The sequence below is a fragment of the Periplaneta americana genome, chromosome 12 (genome assembly GCF_040183065.1).
Source record: "Periplaneta americana isolate PAMFEO1 chromosome 12, P.americana_PAMFEO1_priV1, whole genome shotgun sequence".
NCBI classification, from domain to species: Eukaryota; Metazoa; Arthropoda; class Insecta; order Blattodea; family Blattidae; genus Periplaneta; species Periplaneta americana.
In genome coordinates, this window is record NC_091128.1 from 44,109,695 (window position 1) to 44,130,342 (window position 20,648).

Genomic DNA, 20,648 nt, shown 5'->3' on the forward strand with positions numbered 1-20,648 from the left:
AAGTTCAGGAAATAGGCTATTACAAACAAGATCAAAACCAAACCCGTTGCGTGTTGACGAAATAGTAATAGAATTTCAAAATCTTAATCCCGATGATTCTGGCAGTGAAGCTGATCTTGAAATTTGTATGTTGGAATCAAGTGATGAAAAAGTCCAGATCAACGCTACGAGGGTCACTCCAAAAGTAAAGGCCCATTCACAATGAAAATTAAACATAACCGTAACATAAACACAGAAGTTTGCGCCCAGGCTACCAAATGGCATCATTCACAATGATTCACATAAGCATTGACATAAACATTACCGTAAGACGTTAACATGGAAATTTGCAAACTCCAAACTTTTATGCTTATGGTTACGTGATTTGCAAACAGAACACAATCGTGGAGCGCTAAAGTATACGACAGAATATGAGGAAATGGCGTCGTTGTTATGTTTCCATAGTTACCAAGTATGTTTGCCGTTATGTTTATGTTCCCATCGTGAATGATGGTATGACTTCTTGATTTTACCGTAACGTTTACATCCTTAAGTTAACGCTTACGTTATGTTTAATTTTCATTGTGAATGAGCCTTAATGCACAATATTTATTTAAAAGCTGTTGCGACGTTCCGCACCGCAGTAGGTCATGACTTTCTGGCTAATCACCTCTACCGCCAACAAATAGCCGCTGCAGAACAGCATGCTCAAATTAATTAGTATCAATTGCCGGACTCGTTTGTTAAAAAGATGAAATATAAATAGGAATATTATTTGCAACATGAGAAAATATTGAATTGTTAAAAAGCGCGTAAAACGAATAATGAGATAATATAAGGCATTTTGGTGACGCAGATTATCATAAACACTCGTCAAATCTAATGCATCACGTACCTTTGCAGCAAGACACAGGTGTGTCTTATTCTGAGAGACGAACAGGGGAACATCTGGGGGCACGAAAACTGCGATCCCTGACGAGGTGAGCCAATAGGGCTCCACCACGCCCTCGCTGGAGTCCATGCCCGTGACGTAAGCTACGTGGTCCTTGATGTTGTGCTGCGAGGGCCAGTACTGCAAGCCCTTGATGCCTCCTCCGTACAGCTGAGCGCCGTCCAGCTGCATACAGGCGCTGATCTCCCGGTCCTGCGGCGCCTTGAGGACTATCTCCGAGCAGGACACTTTCGCTTGAGTTGAACTGTCCTTCGCTCTCAGCGACGCCTGTAACTGGCTACCTTTGAACCAGTTCAGGCAAATGCTGGTTCCATTTTCGTTGCACTCTTTGATCCACTCAAAGTCTGGCCAGAATAATATCTGACTTCTTAACAAGGCGCTCGCACTATCTGGAAGATAAAAGAGCTGAAGTAATACTAGCACATCTGATTCTATGGGAATATGTAGAATCGTAGTGGTTTTATGAACTTTATTTGATACTGTTTTCACCTGGTACCTGTCTGGCATTAGAAAAATATTGTGGTGCTGCAATAGGCATTTATGATACAAGTTTTAAGAATGACATTTTACTTTGTGAGCAGGGATGTTTGCGAAACGAGGCACAGGACGGTTGCCGCGAATCTGCGAACAAAGTAAGATTTTAACATGAGTGTTGTACACCAATACGTGGCCGAGTTAATCTCTGCTGCCGGTAGGAATGAATGCTATATTCGATATTATCAGTTCATGCCACTTGCGTGTTATTGCTCCTCCTCTAATATTCCCAAGCAAACTAATCCCCCTGTAGTAATTACACTGATCCCTACCCAGTGTTATCAGCTTGGTTGTTTTCCTACTAAGTGTGTTTCTTTTTAATTACAGTTTAGTTGGAAAAGTAGCAATTTAGTTTAGAGTGATTCGGGAGGAGATGACTATCGGGGGACATGCTTATTTCTTTGTAGTTTCACATTCTTCCAAGAGAGAATGCCACGCGCATGTCTTTATGATCACTGAGGCAGTTGAATGTCTGTAGAGTGGAAGCTAACTAATTTTTCCACGCGTTCTGGTTGTGGAAAGAACAAAAGCAAGAAAACAGCTCATTTTTCTGCTAGAAAATAATTGCAAAGGTACGTTAAAATTTTAATACATCCTTGAATTCGTAATAACTGTCAAACTTTTGTAATGGGTATTGTAGTAAAGGTTCTAACGTTTTTATTGTTAACAACCAACGACCTTGTTCCGCCATCTTAGGTTGCGTCACAGTACTAGGCATCTTACCCCGATACTAGGGGAAGATGATCACTTTTTTCGGGGTAAGATGGCAACTTGTTGCAAGAGTTTTATTTTTTGTTTTATTACAGAGAACGTATAAATATTACGTAAGATTCTCTGATAGAGGTCAGTGGATTGAGGACAGTCTTCAACTTGCGATGGAACATGTTATAACAGAAGGTACGAACTGTTTTAGAGCATCGCAAGCATACGGGATTCCTTACCGTACCCCTAAAAGCCGCCTAAAAAAGAATAATGACAAAAAAAAATGTATTGGATTGAATTAATTGTGTGCAAGAAGTCATTTCACGAGACTTGCACACAGCAATAAAATATGCGCAATGACTGTGTTGCTAAGTAGTGATAAACGAGTGAAAAAGTGTCCATGAGCTACAGATTAAGTCAATTTTGTTATATACATGTATCAAACCAAGTTCATGTAATATACATTATATCAGTATATTAATTGTTTCTCCTTCCATTTCCCCATTAATATTGTCAATGGTCTCGCCGCCTGTTTGCTACTTTTGAAAGATGAAGCTAACGTATGTACTTCTGTCTAGTCAACAGTCTGAAGACTGGTTGGAACCTCATAAGTGGCACCAATAACACATCATTCGTGAGGAAACTGAGCCAGGAGATAATTTGGTAGGGTGGCCAGCTTCATTTCCCATCCATTGAATACATCACACACAAGTAATAAGTAAACTGATAAGACTTGAGATGTATGCGACAATATTATTCAACGATTTCAATGATTTTGAAGAAGCAAAAGGTATTTTGATACGTGGAACAGGGTATATAAATGTGAAGAAAATTGGAAGCAACATGACTTTTTAAAGAAACTGTTTGAACAAAAACAAACCTTACATGAGGCAAATGACATGCAATCTGATGTGGGAGACTTTGTTTAAGAACATAAGAGGCTGGTATTGTGAGATGTGGGACTGGTTTTGTAGGACTCATTGTAACACAAGTGTAAAACATAGGCTATTTGAAGAAACTGACTTTTTTCTACAAATTATATTAGTTTTTCCAGCAATGGAGCTAAAAAGACAGAATCTTTTTTGAAAATGCCAGAAGCAAATGAAAATTAATTTCTATGTTCTAAAGTATACATAATTTGAGTTGACTACTATAAAAGTATTAATATAATTAAATTTTGATTAAAAAGTGTATGGCTTTCCATTTCCTAGCACTAGAAATCATAACTCGCTAATCTGAGCTGTTGCAAAACTCGTTATCTCTATGATACTGTTGCAAATCACGTTATGTCCGAACTATTTTATTTACAATTTCAGAATGTACGAGATTGAGATTTGTTGACATTTGGTGACAATGAACAATCTATAGAACATAAAAATTAATTTTCACTTGCTTCTTGCATTTGCAAAAAAGATTCTGTCTTTTTAGCTCTATTGCTGGAAAAACTAATATAATGTTGTAGAAAAAAGTCAGGTTTCTTCAAATAGCCTATGTTTTACACTTGTGTTACAATGAGTCCCACAAAACCAGTCTCACATCTCACAATACCAGCCTCTTATGTTCTTCAACGAAGTCTCCCACATCAGATTGCATGTCATTTGCCTCATGTAAGGTTTGTTTTTGTTCAAACAGTTTCTTTAAAAAGTCATGTTGCTTCCAATTTTCTTCACATTTATATACCCTGTTCCACGTTTCAAAATACCTTTTGCTTCTCCAATATCATTGTTGTAATTTATTTCACCTTGTGCAGCATTGCTTCCTTACTTTGTTTTCTTGATAGTAACCTTTTTTGAAAGTTGCAACTTGAAATGCCATTAAGCGGATTCTTTAACCGCTTTTGAAACAGCACTTTTCCAGTCTTGCACTGAACACGTCTGGTCTGCCAAACGAATGACAGTCGCATAAGATTAAAACATTTTCAGATAATCTTTGTCAGTTAGCAGTGTTGTATGCTTTTTTATATCAGGCTTCATTCGACCAAAAATCCAGTGTGATGGATTATAGGAGTGGCCTACTATAAGAAACACTAGTGTAATTTTCTTTACGTTGCTGGAGCATCTTGACTAAAAAATTTTCCAAACATACCGATAATGGTTATATCCTTGTTTTGGCTATCACAGCCATCAGCAACCAGTCTGATTGAATTGTAGCCTGTAAGATCTGTTGCTACCAACCTATGATATAAGGTAGAAGAATTTGATTTGGATCCTTTGGGTAATCATTTTCGAGCAAAACATAAGAAAAGTTCTCTCCTTACCTTGAGTGTCTTTAGATGTTTCCTCATGTACAGTGAAATTATACAATCATAGCTGGCGTAAATGGTATGCTGCCTGATCAGCAGTGTTTTTCGAATGACATGATTTTTGGCAGTCAAAACTGAACATACATTCACCTTCGTTAACATTACGTAGTTGATCATAAAATGCATCGGCTTTTTGGTATGTATGTTCAACTCCGTTTGCAAATCTTGCTTCTTCAGGGGGTATTGGCAGTGCTTTATCCGTTATTTAAGGGACAAGCAACTGAGAACAAATATCTGTGATTGGTGAGCCGAAGCCTAATTTGTACTCACTAACAAAGATTAGAAAAAAAATTAATGTTTTACATGAAGGTCTGATTCATGCATGTCATTGTACTATACCCAAGGAGTTTTGCTATTTAGTTCGCTTGGAAAATATTTGTACTTTTGCTACGACAGTAATGCGTCTCGAGGACTTGTACAGACTCTGTAATAATGTTTTTACTGCTTGTCGCCCGTCAAAAAACTTAGTCGTCCTCCTGTCATCACTTCTTCGTTCAGTAGGTACATCACACATTTCCAAAACCATTCGACACAGTGTTTGCACCTTATTCCTTGATATGCACAATGTTTTTATAAACAGCTGCTTGCAGACTGGTTCATTTTTTGCAATTAATAATTAATAAACTCGATAAATACCGATTTGAACAACCTATGCTACAAACTGGACCAAACGAGTTCTGCCTAAGTTTCTTGTCGTAACCTACAGATTCTTATAGGACAAAACGATTTTTGAGCCAGTTTCCTTAACGCGGACAAAATGTAATATGAAATAGTACAGTTACCTGGATGAGGTTTTTCCCAGGGTTTTCTCTCAACCCAAAATGAGCAAATGCTGGGGAACTTTTAGTGCTGGACCCCGGACTCATTTCACCGGCATTATCAACTTCATCTCATTCAGACGCTAAACAACCTAAGATGTTGATAAAGCGTCATAAAATAACCTACTAAAATATGAAACAGTACAGCCAGTGGACAAAACGAGTTCTGCAAGAGTACCAATACTTTGAAGCCTCTATTCAAGGATATTAAATGAACTTTGCAACAAACATTTTACATTGGAATGTGTGGCTGTGAACGAAGAATCGATTCGCGGTCCTATCTCATTTTCTAAAAGGAATGGGCAAAACGAGTTTTGCAACTGGGCTACTCAAATAGAAATGATCGGGGCGAAATTCAGATACAAACTGCTGAGCCATTTATATCCGAACCTACACTTTCTGAAGTCGAAATTGCGATAGAAAAGTTGAAAAAGTGCAAGTCTCCAGGTATAGATTAAATTCCAGCAGAATTAATACAAGAGGGAGGAAACGCATTATCTAGCGAAATTTATAAGCTTGTACTTGCTATTTGAGAAAAGAAATCGTACCAGAACAATGGAAGGAGTCCATAATTGTACTTATTTTTAAGAAGGGGGACAAGACTAACTGTAGTAACTTTCGAGGAATATCACTTTTGTTGACGTCGTACAAAATTTTGTCCAATATCCTTTTAAGAAGATTAAGTCCGTATGTAAATGAAATTATTGGGGATCATCAGTGTAGTTTTAGGCGTAATAGATCGACTATTCATAAGATTTTTTGTATTCGACAGATATTGGATAAAAAAATGGGAATATAAGGGTACAGTACATCAGTTATTCATAGATTTCAAAAATGCATATGACTAGGTTAAGAGAGAAGTTTTATATAATATTCTTATTGAATTTGGTATTCCCAAGAAACTAGTTCGATTAATTAAAATGTGTCTCAATGAAACGTACAGCAGAGTCCGTATAGGTCAGCTTCTGTCTGATGTTTTCCCAATTCACTGCGGGCTAAAGCAAGGAGATGCACTATCACATTTACTTTTTAACTTCGCTCTAGAGTATGCCATTAGGAAAGTCAAGGATAACAGAGAGGGTTTAGAATTGAACGGGTTACATCAACTTCTTGTCTATGCGGATGACGTGAATATGTTAGGAAAAATCCACAAACGATTAGGGAAAACACAGGAATTTTACTTAAAGCAAGTAAGACGATAGGTTTGGAAGTAACCCGAAAAAGACGAAGTATATGATTACGTCTTCTGACCAGAATATTGTACGAAATTGGATATTTATCCTTCGAAGAGGTAGAGAAATTCAAATATCTTGGACCAACAGTAACAATAATATAAATGAAACTCGGGAGGAAATGAAATGCAGAATAAATATGGGAAATGCCTGTTATTATTCGGTTGTGAAGCTTTTGTCAACATCTGGTGTCAAAAAATCTGAACGTTAGAATTTATAAAACCGGTTGTTCTGTATGGTTGTGAAACTTGGACTCTGACTTTGAGAGAGAAACAGAGATTAAGGTTCTTTGAGAATAAGGTTCTTAGGAAAATATTTGGGGCTAAGAGGGATGAAGTTACAGGAGAATGGAGAAAGTTACACAACACAGAACTGCACGCATTGTATTCTTCACCTGACATAATTAGGAACATTAAATCCAGACGCTTGAGATAGGCAGGGCATGTAGCACGTATGGGCGAATCCAGAAATGCATATAGAGTGTTAGTTGTGAGGCCAGAGGGAAAAAGACTCTTGGGGAGGCTGAAGAGTAGATGGGAGGACAATATTAAAATGGATTTGAGGAAGGTGGGATGTGATGATGAAGACTGGATTAATCTTGCACAAAATAGGGATCGAAGCGGGCTTATGTGAGGACGGCAATGAACCTGCGGGTTCCTTAAAAGCCATTTGTAAGTAATATATTTAATATTATTTGGATGATAAATGCGGAAAATATTAATTATTATAGTTGTTAATCGCATGAGTGAGATTGTTTTTAACTGAGTTCTTAGTGGAATTTTTGTATTGTTGGCGACAGTGTTCCTATCTCATTTCTTTAAATATAGGCATTACATAGGCTTGTAACCATTCTTTTGTTATCTTAGTTGGTTGGGCGCTAATTTGTTAATGAAGTGGCATCTGAGATTAAAGAAAGCGATCTTCCATGTTTTAGCAATTGTACACTTATCCCATCGGGCCCACTGGTTCTTCTATTGATTTCAAAGTGCTGCAATATTTGTAACCATTAGTCGTTGGACACCTATTATAGGCTAATTTTCTGACGCGTATCGCCGTACCACAAAACAAATATCTTCGAACTATGCAATCATAATTAAACCTGCCAACTTCTACGAAAGAGAGTTCTCTATAATTCCCACTTCACATTTTAAGTTCGTCAACACTGTATTTAATAAGCGACTTAACTTTTCATGAAGTTCATGAGCCACTTACCATGATGGAGACTCCATTTCTTGCCAGGCGTCCATGTTACAAATGCTTTTGGTTTTAAAATGCGCGGGGATGGTTTGCTGGACGATTGAAGCACCAGTGCCAGCGTCAAGAGTCCGCAGAACTGCACTCCTGTTATCAAAAAACATGCCTGTCATTAGCAATATTGCTAGATACCAGGATTCAATGCATGAGAATTCCAAATTAAAACTTACAGATGGACCAAAACTGTTTTTGTGGTAGTCACCTCGAATTAATTTCATTTTTATGGCACCATGTGGTCATCTAGCCTATTCATGGTTAAAACGACGAACTTGTAGGAGATATTCCGTTTAATTTATCTCAGATTCTATTAATTCTAGTATTTCTTGTCTGCCCTTAACTTTGGATCTTTTCGGCGTACCAGACGTAACAATGGATTAAGAAACTTAACTGTTTGGTTTATCTCCATTCAGTCTCGTATTTCAAAATACTAAATCAGATTAGCTTACTTATTCAGTCTCCTTCCGCTAGCATATTATTATTATTGTTATTATTATATTATTATTATTATTATTATTATTATTATTATTATTATTATTATTATTATTATTTGCCGGATTTTATAATTATTTGTAATTTTTATGTCCATATGCCCCTAATGACTACTATATTTTAAATTATATTATTAAATTTGATATTATTTTACCACAAACACAAAACTACTACAACAAATCCGTGGCGCGATAGCCCATAGAGGGCAAAGGCCAATCACCAAATATTGGTCTCACTTCCATATGACTCAGTAGAGATGAACGATAGTCCAACCAATACGGGTTAACGTGTGGTTAGTAAATGACTCTCCACAGCCGTTTTAGCTGACTTTCATAGCCATATTTCGTTTCAGTCTGCAGCTCCTCAAATTCATCACGATGCTGGGTGGACACCGATCCCATACACTGGCCGAACTACTTGTGTTAATCGTAATTATGTTCATTAATTGTGCATAGGAAGATTTGCTTTATTTATGTTGTAGGTTAGATTATAATAAATTATGTATTGTGGAGCAGTAGCGATTAAATATATGGTGCCTTACACAGAGGGCCATGGGATTTTTTACTATTTTACGGGGAATAGTAGGACAACAAATGACAGAGAGTACCTATGTACAGAAGGAATTATTTTTATTTATGCCTATTTATTGAAATAAAGAAAAGCCTTGTAAATTCCGGTGTTTTTTTACAGTTTAATATCGATCTAAACGTTAATGAAGTATTTAATCTACTCGCAACCTTTGAAAATTAGTTTCAATATCCAAGACGCAACAATAGAAAGTATGGACCGCTGCCTCCTTGAATGTTAGTATCGTTAGGATGAATGCAAATCCCATTCTCTATGCACATAAATTACCTTATTTCACTCTGTCTACGCTTCCATCTTCATAAAGGAATAGGCATGAGTGACGTCACAGTCATTCATTCATTCATTCATTCATTCATTCATTCATTCATTCATGCTTAGAAACATGTACCGTAGTTCACTTATCATTTCATACGTCTCATCATATAGTAAGCACATCATGTATGTGCGTAAACATACATAGCCAGGGTGTATCGAAAAAAAATTTTTGTTTTTTAAATGAAGGTGGCTAGTGCGGAAAAGTTGCGACTTGTGGCAGAAAGACTGCAGGAGAAAGAAAATTAAATTTAATCAATATCTTGTGTCTCCGCATCAATACTGAAGATTTGAATTTATAACGCATCTTGTAAAAATTATTATATCGACAGTCTGCATACCTATACAGCTATCCCTCGTCAACCAGATCTTTTAAAAGTTAGCAAAGATAGTACAAGAAGAGAAGTATCTGGCACCAGTATCTTCTTGTGGAATGAGAGAAGAGGGGGATGCTGGCAGTCAGGGTAGAATCTGCCCAGCAGTCGCATTTCGTAGGCTATGCTGGCCAGGTTTGTATCGCTGTTGTTCCTGTGAAATCGTGTATCATATCAGTGGTTTAGTGGTACATGCAATAGTTCTTATGCATCGTGTTGTCATGAGTGAAACAAATAATTTCGTACTGCCGTACTGCTGAGTCCTTTGTTCGATATACCAGGACCGATAAGAGAGTCGCAACTTCCAACCTATGAAGATGTGATAACACATTTTCTTTGGATCAGAGATTTAAAGACAAACGAACTAGGTGGAAAACACCATTCAGTAAAAGACATCGCTCATGTTACTGCCGACAGACTTATCGAGGTTTGAAAAACAGCAAGCCTTCCTACCATCAGCAATCGCAGAGTAGTGGAAAAGATGAAATAGTATCATAGTAAATATCAGAATATTCTGAAATCGCACTAACGAAATGGGCTAACCTCAAGGGCGCATGAATAAGCTTTTATTAATAAAGGTCGAAAATTTTTTGATATATGCCCGGACCCGGAAAGTCTCTGTGAATGTGAGTTAAGTAGGAAAGTTCCATTGATAGTAGTATCCTTTGTAATGGATCAGAAAAATTAACGAAATATGATTATTGATAATATCGACATTGTGACGACGAAGACACTATTTAAGAGTGAAGAGAGAAAAGAAAAGAGGTCCATTCGCCATCGATCTGAAGAAGTGCGACTTGAATTCAGAGGAAGAGAAAAACAGACATCAGTTACAAGCTCTGAGTCTTGCCTTCGCAGCACTCGGAGCAGCAGTGAAGTAGTGCGGATTCTGACTTCGAATCGAAGCCTTCTGGTGCTCAGGCTCGCTTGTCTCTACCAAAATTATCTTCAGCAACTTTCAGATAGGCACCTCGAGGAGAGATGTGGCTCTAATTGCGACAGCTATGCTACAAGCGCGAGAATAATATCTACTAGGAATAAGGGTCTTATGCTAGATGCTCACGAGAGAAATGAAGATTGGAGATAAAATTCAGAAAGAAGAAATACCTAATAATAAGTTCATTCGAACAGTATATTTTGATGGTCGTAAGGACAGGGCAGTAACACAGGAGGAAAAGGACAACGGATTATATCGCCAAGAAAAAGAAGAGGAGCATAATTATAACTTTATTAGAAGAACCACATTCAAAGTATATTCGACATGTCTCCCCTTTCTCTGGACATGGACATCAGATTTGAAGAGCCGTGCTTCAATCTTTAAAGGCAAATAAATTAGATGTATCGCCCCTAGCAGCACTTGGTTATGATGGAGCCCCTACAAATACAGGAAGAAAGAACGGATCGATGGTGTGCATCGAAGAGGAAATCGGCAGGCCACTACAACGAATAATTTGTCTTCTCCATGTAAATGAACTTCGACACCGCTATCTCATGAAACATCTTGCTATTATCACTACAGATCCAGAAACACGTTCTGGACCTATCGGAGAAGAGTTACTCCATTGTGAGAAATCATGGCGAATTTCAAAGTTATTGAGGTATCCTGGATCCACAAAATTAACGTGGAACGTATCTCCGATCTTAGTAGGCCTACTGATCAGGAGTATCTTCTGGGGATCTACCAAGTCGTTCATTCTGGCCATTGTCCGATAGAGCTTGAAGGAAGAAACCAGGGCCAGTTGTTCAATCTCGATGACTTACAAGTGCTTACAGGATTCTCCACTTGTATGTGAGCTGTAGTAACCCTTCACATAATTTAGTGTGCATAGCTGAGAAATGCCATGCTTCGAAACTAAGTCGGAGTATGCAGCGTAAATCAACATTTGACACCGAGTATACTACTAAGGGTGGGTGGGTGGGGGGATGGTGCTGGAAGTGCAACCACCTCCTCTAGTGAGCCCTGAGTTATTTTTGAGTGTAAATTAAAAAAAAAAATAGGCGAAGAGTTGCACTACGAAACAAAATTTCAAAACAGACATAGAGCATTAAGCTCGCAAAACTTTAGGGCTGAAGCGGAGACACAGGATATTGTCGAATTACTATTTTATTTTTTTCTACGTTCTTCTGCCACAAATAGCAACTATTCCGCACTAGCCACATTCATTTTTCAAGAAAAGTTTTTTTTTTATACACCCTAGGCCTATAACAAAGGTTAAACTTAATTTCTCATTTGAGTGAAGAGAATAAATCTCATTGGGTGCATTACGATTCAATGGTCATAATTCAAAATAAATATCGAGCCCGTCACCATAGATTCAGACACACATAGATAACGGTACAGCGAAGTAAAATTTGACAATTTTAAAATAAAGGAGCAAGGCCTACAGTTTTCATTTCTGCACACACGTTATTTGAATATTATACACACAAATTTTCACTTATATTTTTTAAATTTTTAACGTGTTTCAGAATATAAAATTATTTTTAAATTTTTCGTCTCCTCATATAAAAAACTCATTTTTTAATTGAAATTTTAGTATTACATTCAGCATACTGTCATTAATAACAATTGACATGGAAATTTTAAGCATTCTCAGTAGTTTTATCCCAGATCACATAATATACAGGGTGATTCAGACCACCCGTAACAGTAATTTATTTAGGAAACTAATGCATTAAAATTTTCGAGACAAAACTATTTATTACTAAAGCACATGTGAACTTTCACTCGAGTTTGATTTTATCAATCAGCCTTAACAGGAAGTAGGGTCAGTGGCGTATTACTTTAAAATTTCAAATGGGAGTCATGGTCAAATATTAGAGCTCTTCAAAACAACTTTCATAGGAAATGTTTTTATTAATTCTTACTCTTTCAATGAGAAAACGTACGAAAAAACAATGGGTGATTCAGACCACCCGTAAGTAATTTTATTTCGGAAACTAGTGCATTAAAATTTTCGAGACAAAAAATTTGTAACTAAAGCACATGTGAACTTTCACTTGACCTTGATTTCATCATTCAGCCTTAACAGGAAGTAGGGTCAGTGACGTATTACTTTAAAATTTCAAATGTGAGTCGGGGTCAAATATGGTACCATTTGATAGAGCGCTTCAAAGCAAACAACTTTCATAGGAAATGTTTTTATCAATTCCTACTCTTTCAATGAGAAAATGTACGAAAAGACAATGCCATCAATATTGAGAAATGTTACAATACGAAAATGTAAACAAGACAATTAATATTGAAAGATGTTACTGAAAGACTGGACAATAGGTACCATTAATTTTTATAAATGTTGAAACTGTCTGCCGTTCTGAGCAGCACACACCAGTAGGTCTACTCTTCTTCTAACACTGTCGCAACTCCTAACACTTCGGCGTGGTCAAGTGACTGGAAGGTCTCTCGGAGTCGCTGTTTCATGTCATCTCTTGTTGTGGGACGATCTTGATAGACGATGTTTTTTAACCATCCCCAAAGATAGAAATCCAAAGGATTCAAGTCAGGAGAACGTGCTGGCCATGCCATAGGACCGCATCTGTTTGTAGTACGTAAGAGGTATTTGTAATCACTCGTAACTTTTAGGTAATTATTTTATTAGTCACAAAAGTAATTGCAAGACTAGAAAAATGTACATCCGTAGGTACAAAGAAAACAAAACATTTCCTTCTTAGTGTGCATTGTTGCGCAAGGCCACATGAGCTTATTACCTGGCTAAGTGCAGTGTACATGTAGACCTGCCGTAGATACTATATTGCGGTAACTAAAGGAAACACTGCTGAGCGAGGAAAGGGGGAGGGGTAGTTTACTTGTATTCACCCCTCGACGGTGCTGCCGGCCACCTGGTCTACACTCAGCCAGGTTCTAGCCTATGTCAACATTAAATGTACTTATCTAGTTTACATTTTCTTCTCGTAACATTTCTCAGTATTAATGACATTATCTTTTCATACGTTTTCTCATTGAAAGAATAGGAATTGACAAAAACGTTTCCTATGAAAGTTGTTTGTTTTGAAGAGCCCTATCAAATGGTACCATATTTGACCCCGACTCACATTTGAAATTTTAAAGTAATACGCCACTGACCCTACTTCTTGTTAAGGCTGATTGATGAAATCAAGCTCAAGTGAAAGTTCACATGTGCTTCAGTTACAAATATTTTTGTCTCGGAAAATTTTAATGCACTAGTTTCCGATATAAATGACATACGGGTGGTCTGAATCACCCATTCCTATTTCGTATGTTTTCTCATTGAAAGAGTAGGAATTAACAAAAACGTTTCCTATGAAAGTTGTTTGTTTTGAAGAGCTCTATCAAATGGTACCATATTTGACCACGACTCCCATTTGAAATTTTAAAGTAATACGCCACTGACTCTACTTCCTGTTAAGACTGATTGATGAAATCAAGCTCAAGTGAAAGTTCACATATGCTTTAGTTATAAATATTTTTGTCTTGAAATTTTTAATGCACTAGTTTCCGAAGTAAATGACAGTTACGGGTGGTCTGAATCACTCTGTATAACAAATTGATCACTCTTATGAGCTTTGAAAGCAGCAACTTTGACCAATTTCACTATGCTGCCAACTAACGACAGTAGAAGAAGTCACGTTATAACTCCCATTTGAATTACGTGGAGCAACTGTACTTCCATCTAGCGGTTGTTACTAATCGACTGTGGCCATCCTGGTATTTGTTCTCTTCTACCCAGGTAGGTACATGTTATCTTTTTTAACATGGGGATGACCAATCTGTTATAAATGTGGTCAGGGGTTTTATCTACTGTAGCTCAAAGACGAAAACATTACCACGACTGTACAAATATTATTTCTTAATTCCCTTTGAAATCCTACTAAGATATCCATGCCATCTTTCATACAGTACAGATTGAGGGAGGTATGTAAAGAATTTCATGCAGATAGTTCAACATTTGTGGAAGGAGATAGGTTTTGAACATGGGTAAAATGTAAAATTAAAAGGAACTCACGCATTATTAGGACCCATCCCGAGTATTCCATAGTATCGATTATATATTGTATAGTTTCGATTATTATATCAAGTATGCCATCGTAACAAAACTAAAGCATACTACAAACATGTATCATTTAATGAAACCAACAACAATGAAATTAAGCGCATATTAGTCACATTTGGTATGCAATATATGATATTTTATTCAAAATAAATTTAAAGAAACAAACCAAAGCTAAACTTAAAACTTAAAATATTTTACCACAAATTTAATATTGTCCACGTAAAATACTAATTTTACTCCATTTATGGTGCATTTTTAGTCCTGGGAAAATACCAGTCTTTCCAAAAACACATTTTTACTAGTATTTTCCCTGGACCAAAAAATTTAAATAAAAAATTGTTGTAAAAATTATCATTTTACCATGGACATCAGTGGAGATGTTCCGTTTCATTTTCTCCGTTATCCTAGTGATTTCACAAAGTACTACGATACGGCGTTCCTGTGTTCATCATTTAATGCCTTGTAATTTCCGATGACATCTCCACATGAGTGCATCTCGTTTACTTTTACATTTCTTAAACTCATCCCGGAATTACATGTTTCGCAGAACATTTCACTTTTAAATAAACCACAATCACATAAAAAAACCATAGAACATAGGCCTATCTGTATTCATGGATAAGGCAAGTAAAATGGTTCTCTTTATAATTCCATAATTTCAAATTCTGGGCTTACATTTTAAGCCAACAGGAAGAATTTGATCAACTTCTTTTTGATATTTAAATATAGCATTCGAAAATGCCGCAATGATCAAAATCAAACTAATTTACAACAATATTCGTTGGTTGGCAACATAATAAAAACGATATATATCGATAATTTAATTGATCGAAACGCTACTTCCGTTGACCTTTTCTTTTGTGGCTTTGCATATTCTTGTATTTAGGGCGGGTCCTATAATGCATCTGTTCTGATGAAAAACAAAAACTTTATATTTGTTTTTGTGAAATTTGTACCCTTAATGAAGTCATCGGCCACCTTACTCCTGGTTTAGTTGTCTCACGAGTAATTCCTTATTGCTGTCACTTATGAGGTTCAAACCTGTCTTCAGACATTTGGCAAAACAACAACAAACAACAAAAATTGTAGCTTGATAGTTACTTACCCAACAGCACAAAAAACAATCTGCTCCTCATTTTGATCTGAAAGAAGAGAGAAGCTTCGTTAATATGTTTCACTTAGGACTGCGGAGTTTTCGTGAAATTTCGCATCAACAATGCGTCACCGTTCTGCTATTGCGGAAGTGTAGCCTACATTATCCTTGTGTGTGGGATGCCTTATTTGTAAGTATTGCTGTTATGTCTTTATCTTTCTCATATTATCACTTCAGCGCTTCAGACCTTGGGAAACTGGATTTTCGGTGTGAATTGCAGTGAATAGTGAGCATTATGATTTATAAACATGTGATGGAAGGTTCAGGCTGTATTTTATTTACTCGTCTTTTAAGGGTGTTATATTTTAACTTTATATGTAGATTAACGTTTTTGCTCTAGTGCCGATCATCTTCATGTCTTAAAGTTTCAATCATGATAAAGGTTAACAGTTCGATTGTACAATTGGTAAAATAACATGGCAGTATTTTTTTTTGTGAAAATTTCGTGATAATTTTAATGCCATTACACTTACAAATAATGTTAGTAAATCAATGAATGATTCTATACAAAACATAATATTTGCAATATGTATAGGAAAATAAAGCTTAAAAATAATAAAATTAATAAATTGTACTTACTTACTTATTTACAAATGGCTTTTAAGGAACCCGAAGTTTCAATGCCGCCCTCACATAAGCCTGCCATTGGTCCCTATCCTGAGCAAGATTAATCCAGTCTCTATCATCATATCCCATCTCCCTCAAATCCATTTTAATATTATCCTCCCATCTACGTCTCGGCTTCCCCAAAGATCTAATTCCCTCCGGTCCCCCAACTAACACTCTATATGCATTTCTGGATTCGCCCATACGTGCTACATGCCCTGCCCATCTCAAATGTCTGGATTTAATGTTCCTAATTATGTCATGAGAAGAATACAACGCGTGCAGTTCTGCGTTGTGTAACTTTCTGCATTCTCCTGTAACTTCATCCCTCTTAGCCCCAAATATTTTCCTAAGAACCTTATTCTCAAACACCCTTAATCTCTGTTCCTCTTTCAAAGCGAGAGTCCAAGTTTCTCAACCATACAGAACAACCGGTGATATAACTGTTTTATAAATTCTAACTTTCAGATTTTTTGGACAGCACACTAGATGACAAAATCTTCTCAACCGAATAATAACAGGCATTTTCCATATTTATTCTGCGTTTAATCTCCTCCCGAGTGTCATTTATATTTGTTACTGTTGCTCCAAGATATTTGAATTTCTCCACCTCTTCGAAGGATAAATCTCCAAATTTTATATTTCCATTTCGCAGAATATTCTGGTCACTAAACATAATCATATACTTCGTCTTTTCGGGGTTTACTTCCAAACCTATCGTCTTATTTGCTCCAAATAAAATTTCCGTGTTTTCCGTAATCGTTTGTGGATTTTCTCGTAACATATTCACGTGATCCGCATAGACAAGCAGCTGATGTAACCCGTTCAATTCCAAACCCTCACTGTTATCCTGAACTTTCCTAATGGCATACTCTAGAGCAAAGTTAAAAAGTAAAGGTGATAGTGCATCTCCTTGCTTTAGCCTACAGTGAATTGGAAAAGCATCAGACAGAAGCTGGCCTATACGGTTTCTGCTGTACGTTTCATTGTGATACATTTCAATTAATCGAAGTAGTTTCTTGGAAATACCAAAATCAATAAGAATGTTAGATAAAACTTCTCTCTTAACCGAGTGATATTCGTTTTTAAAATCTATGAATAACTGATGCACTGTACCCTTATACTCCCATTTTTTCTGCAATATCTATCGAATACAAAAAATCTGATCAATAGTTGATCTGTTATGCCTAAAACGTCACTGATGATCCCAAATAATTTCATCTACATATGGAGTTAATCTTCTCAAAATAATATAGGACAAAATGTTGTACGACGTCAACAAAAGTGATATTCCTCGAAAGTTACCACAGTTAGTCTTGTCCCCCTTCTTAAAAATAGGTACAATTATGGACTCCTTCCATTGTTCTGGTACAAATTTTCTTTTCCCAAATAGCAAGTACAAGTTTATATATTTCGCTAGATAATGCACTTCCACCCTCTTATAATAAATTGTACCCTCTGAAAATTAGCCCTATTCGATCATATATTAGAAAAAGTGGAATGTGAAACAAAATTACATACAAAATAATGTGTGTCTCATTAATTTTAATTAGTCAAACATCAACATACAACAAGTGACAAAGTTTTGCTCCTTCATACTTCTTCTCATATCTGACACTACAAGATTGTACTGTGAAAAAAACCGTTCACTATCAACGTTTGAAACTGATAATCACAATGACTGCATACATTTATCAACAAATTCTTTAAACGCATCACCTCTTGCTTTTAATGCTTCTTGTAAGTCAATTACATTGAGGTCAGATTTATCACTGAGTACACATTTAGATAATTTGCATAACTCTACATAATCTAAAAGCAAATCACATTGTTCACCAACAATTACAAACTCCGGGAATTTACTGAACATTGTCTAAGTCTATCAACGCTATTCTTCCCTATCTTGGAAAGTAATTTTATTTGTTAAAAAATATAATCTAATGCTTGAAATATTTCCATATTAGGCTGGGTACGCGCTGCGGCAAAGACGAGCACGACTCAAATGCCGCGTAGAGATCCGTTGGCGCAGTGTGGACGTTTGTCTCATGAAGAGCGCACACCTTAAGCGTGGAGTGGTCTGAAATAAGGCTCATTCACAATGAAAATTAAACATAACGTAAGCGTTAACTTAAGAATATAAACGTTACGGTAAAATCAAGAAATCATACCATCATTCACCATGGGAACATAAACATAACAGCAAACATACTTGGTAACCATGGAAACATAACAACGACGCCATTTCCTCACATTCTGTCGTATACTTCAGCGCTCCAAGATTGTGTTCTGTTTGCAAATCACGTAAGCATAAGCATGAAAGTTTGGAGTTTGCAAACTTTCATGTTAACGTCTTACGGTAATGTTTATGTCAATGCTTATGTGAATCATTGTGAATGATCCCATTTGGTAGCCTGGGCGGAAACTTCTGTGTTTATGTTACGGTTATGTTTAATTTTCATTGTGAAGGGCCTATAGATTGGATCTAATAAATTATGTCCAGTCTTGTGGAATCCTGGTGATATTGACTATTATAATAAAAACAACGAAACGTGCTAGTGAACACGCAAGATGAGACAGAGCTCCAAAACGAGGAAAAAAGCAGGATGATAGTACAGAATTACTGGCAACTGCCGTTAGAATTAAGCAATCCGCTGCTAGGACGTTAATTTTTAATTGGTTATTTTTACGACGCTCTATCAACTTCTAGGTTATTTAGCGCCGATGGAATTTGTGATAGCGAGTTGGCATTTGACGAGATTAGGTCGAGGATTTGCCATAGATTACCTGACATTCGTCTTACAGTTTAAGAAAACCTCGGAAAACACATCAGATATCCGCCCAAGCGGGATTCGAACCCATGCTTCAGTGCAACTCCGGATCAGCAGGCGAGCTACCGCCTGAACCACGCCGATGGCTTCTGAGAGGTTAAAGACCACTGTTGAACAATGTGAAGTCAAATCATTTTGTACTTTCCTTTCATAGAAAATTATAGCATATCGTGCGACTTCTAGGAAAGGGGTTCAGCAAGCTATTTATGACATTCAGGTGAAAGCAAAACGAAACTTCTTTGAATTGCCAACTTACTATGCACAAGAAAGTTTTCATTCATCTGCACCTTCATTTGATTTCTTCTTCCCGAATGGGTTATCCTAGACAACTTACCTACTCAACCAATTACTCCCTCAACTTCCTATGCTTCAGCTAGTGCTGCTCAGAGGACGAATACTACTGACGGAGGAATCGAATATTACGAAGAAATCTCTCCTCCGAGTGTAGGATTTAGGCCTAGGAAACCTAGGCAGTTGCCTAGGGCAGCAATTTCCAGGGGGTCGGCATTTTCTCTCTCTCTCTCTCTCTCTCTCTCTCTCTCTCTCTCTCTCGCGCTTTATCTTCCTTTTTTTTTTTACAGTGGATCTTGTTTTTGAAACATTTGTTGGTAAATCTTTCTTAAAGTTTTTTCTTGAACACCTTGTGGAAGTCGGATATTGTTTCGTTATCGCATTGTCGTGATTGCGGAGAGAGTAAAAGGAAAGTGTGCAACTGCATAGAATATATTGTACGTAATGCCGGTATCACGTTATTATACTATGAAACTACTTAAATTTAACAGCATATGTAAACAAGAATGAATTGTTGAAAATAAAAATGGATGTGTGTTTATTAGCTATTTATAGGTATGGATAGTAACCACAACTGTCAGTTACATTTCCAATATACATAATTATATAGTTAACAATACTGTTTAATCACTTTTCAGCATGTGCACTATCATATATAATTCGATATGAAAAGTTTATTTCGCGAAGAGTTGAAGTTTATTTTTCAATTTACTTTATACTTTCTATCGAAGTAAGAAATACTCGTAATAATTATACCACTATTAGTCTATAATATGAAACTACTTAAATTTAACTGCATATGTAAACAAGAATGAATTGTTGAAAATCAAATTGGATGTGTGTTTATTAGCTATTTATGGCTATGGATAGTAACCACAACTGTCAGTTACATTTCCAATATACACAATTATTATCTTAGCCACCGGCGTGGCTCAGTCGTTAAAGCGCTTGCCTGCCGATCTGAAGTTCGCTCGGGCGCGGGTTCGATCCCCGCTTGGGCTGATTGCCTGGTTGGGTTTTTTCGGAAGTTTTCCCCAACCTTAACGTGAATGCCAGGTAATCTATGGCGAATCCTCGGCCTCATCTCGCCAAATACCATCTCGCTATCATCAATCTCATCGACGCTAAATAGCCTCGTAGTTGATACAGCGTCGTTAAATAATCAACTTAAAAAATTATCTTCAATTCTGCTGTGACGAAG

The 20,648-nt window shown here is 36.7% G+C and overlaps 1 protein-coding gene across 1 annotated transcript in view; it reads right to left on the reverse strand.

Moving 5' to 3' along the window:
- The window catches only part of LOC138710355 (myogenesis-regulating glycosidase-like), a 55,882-nt gene that overhangs the window by 17,187 nt on the left and 18,047 nt on the right, over nucleotides 1-20,648 (reverse strand). Inside the window, exons 2-4 of the mRNA XM_069841192.1 lie at nucleotides 15,675-15,711; nucleotides 7,732-7,860; nucleotides 875-1,320 (exon numbers count right to left, since the gene is read on the reverse strand). Coding sequence (XP_069697293.1) covers nucleotides 875-1,320; nucleotides 7,732-7,860; nucleotides 15,675-15,711 — 612 coding nt within the window. The remainder of the gene's footprint in view (nucleotides 1-874; nucleotides 1,321-7,731; nucleotides 7,861-15,674; nucleotides 15,712-20,648) is intronic.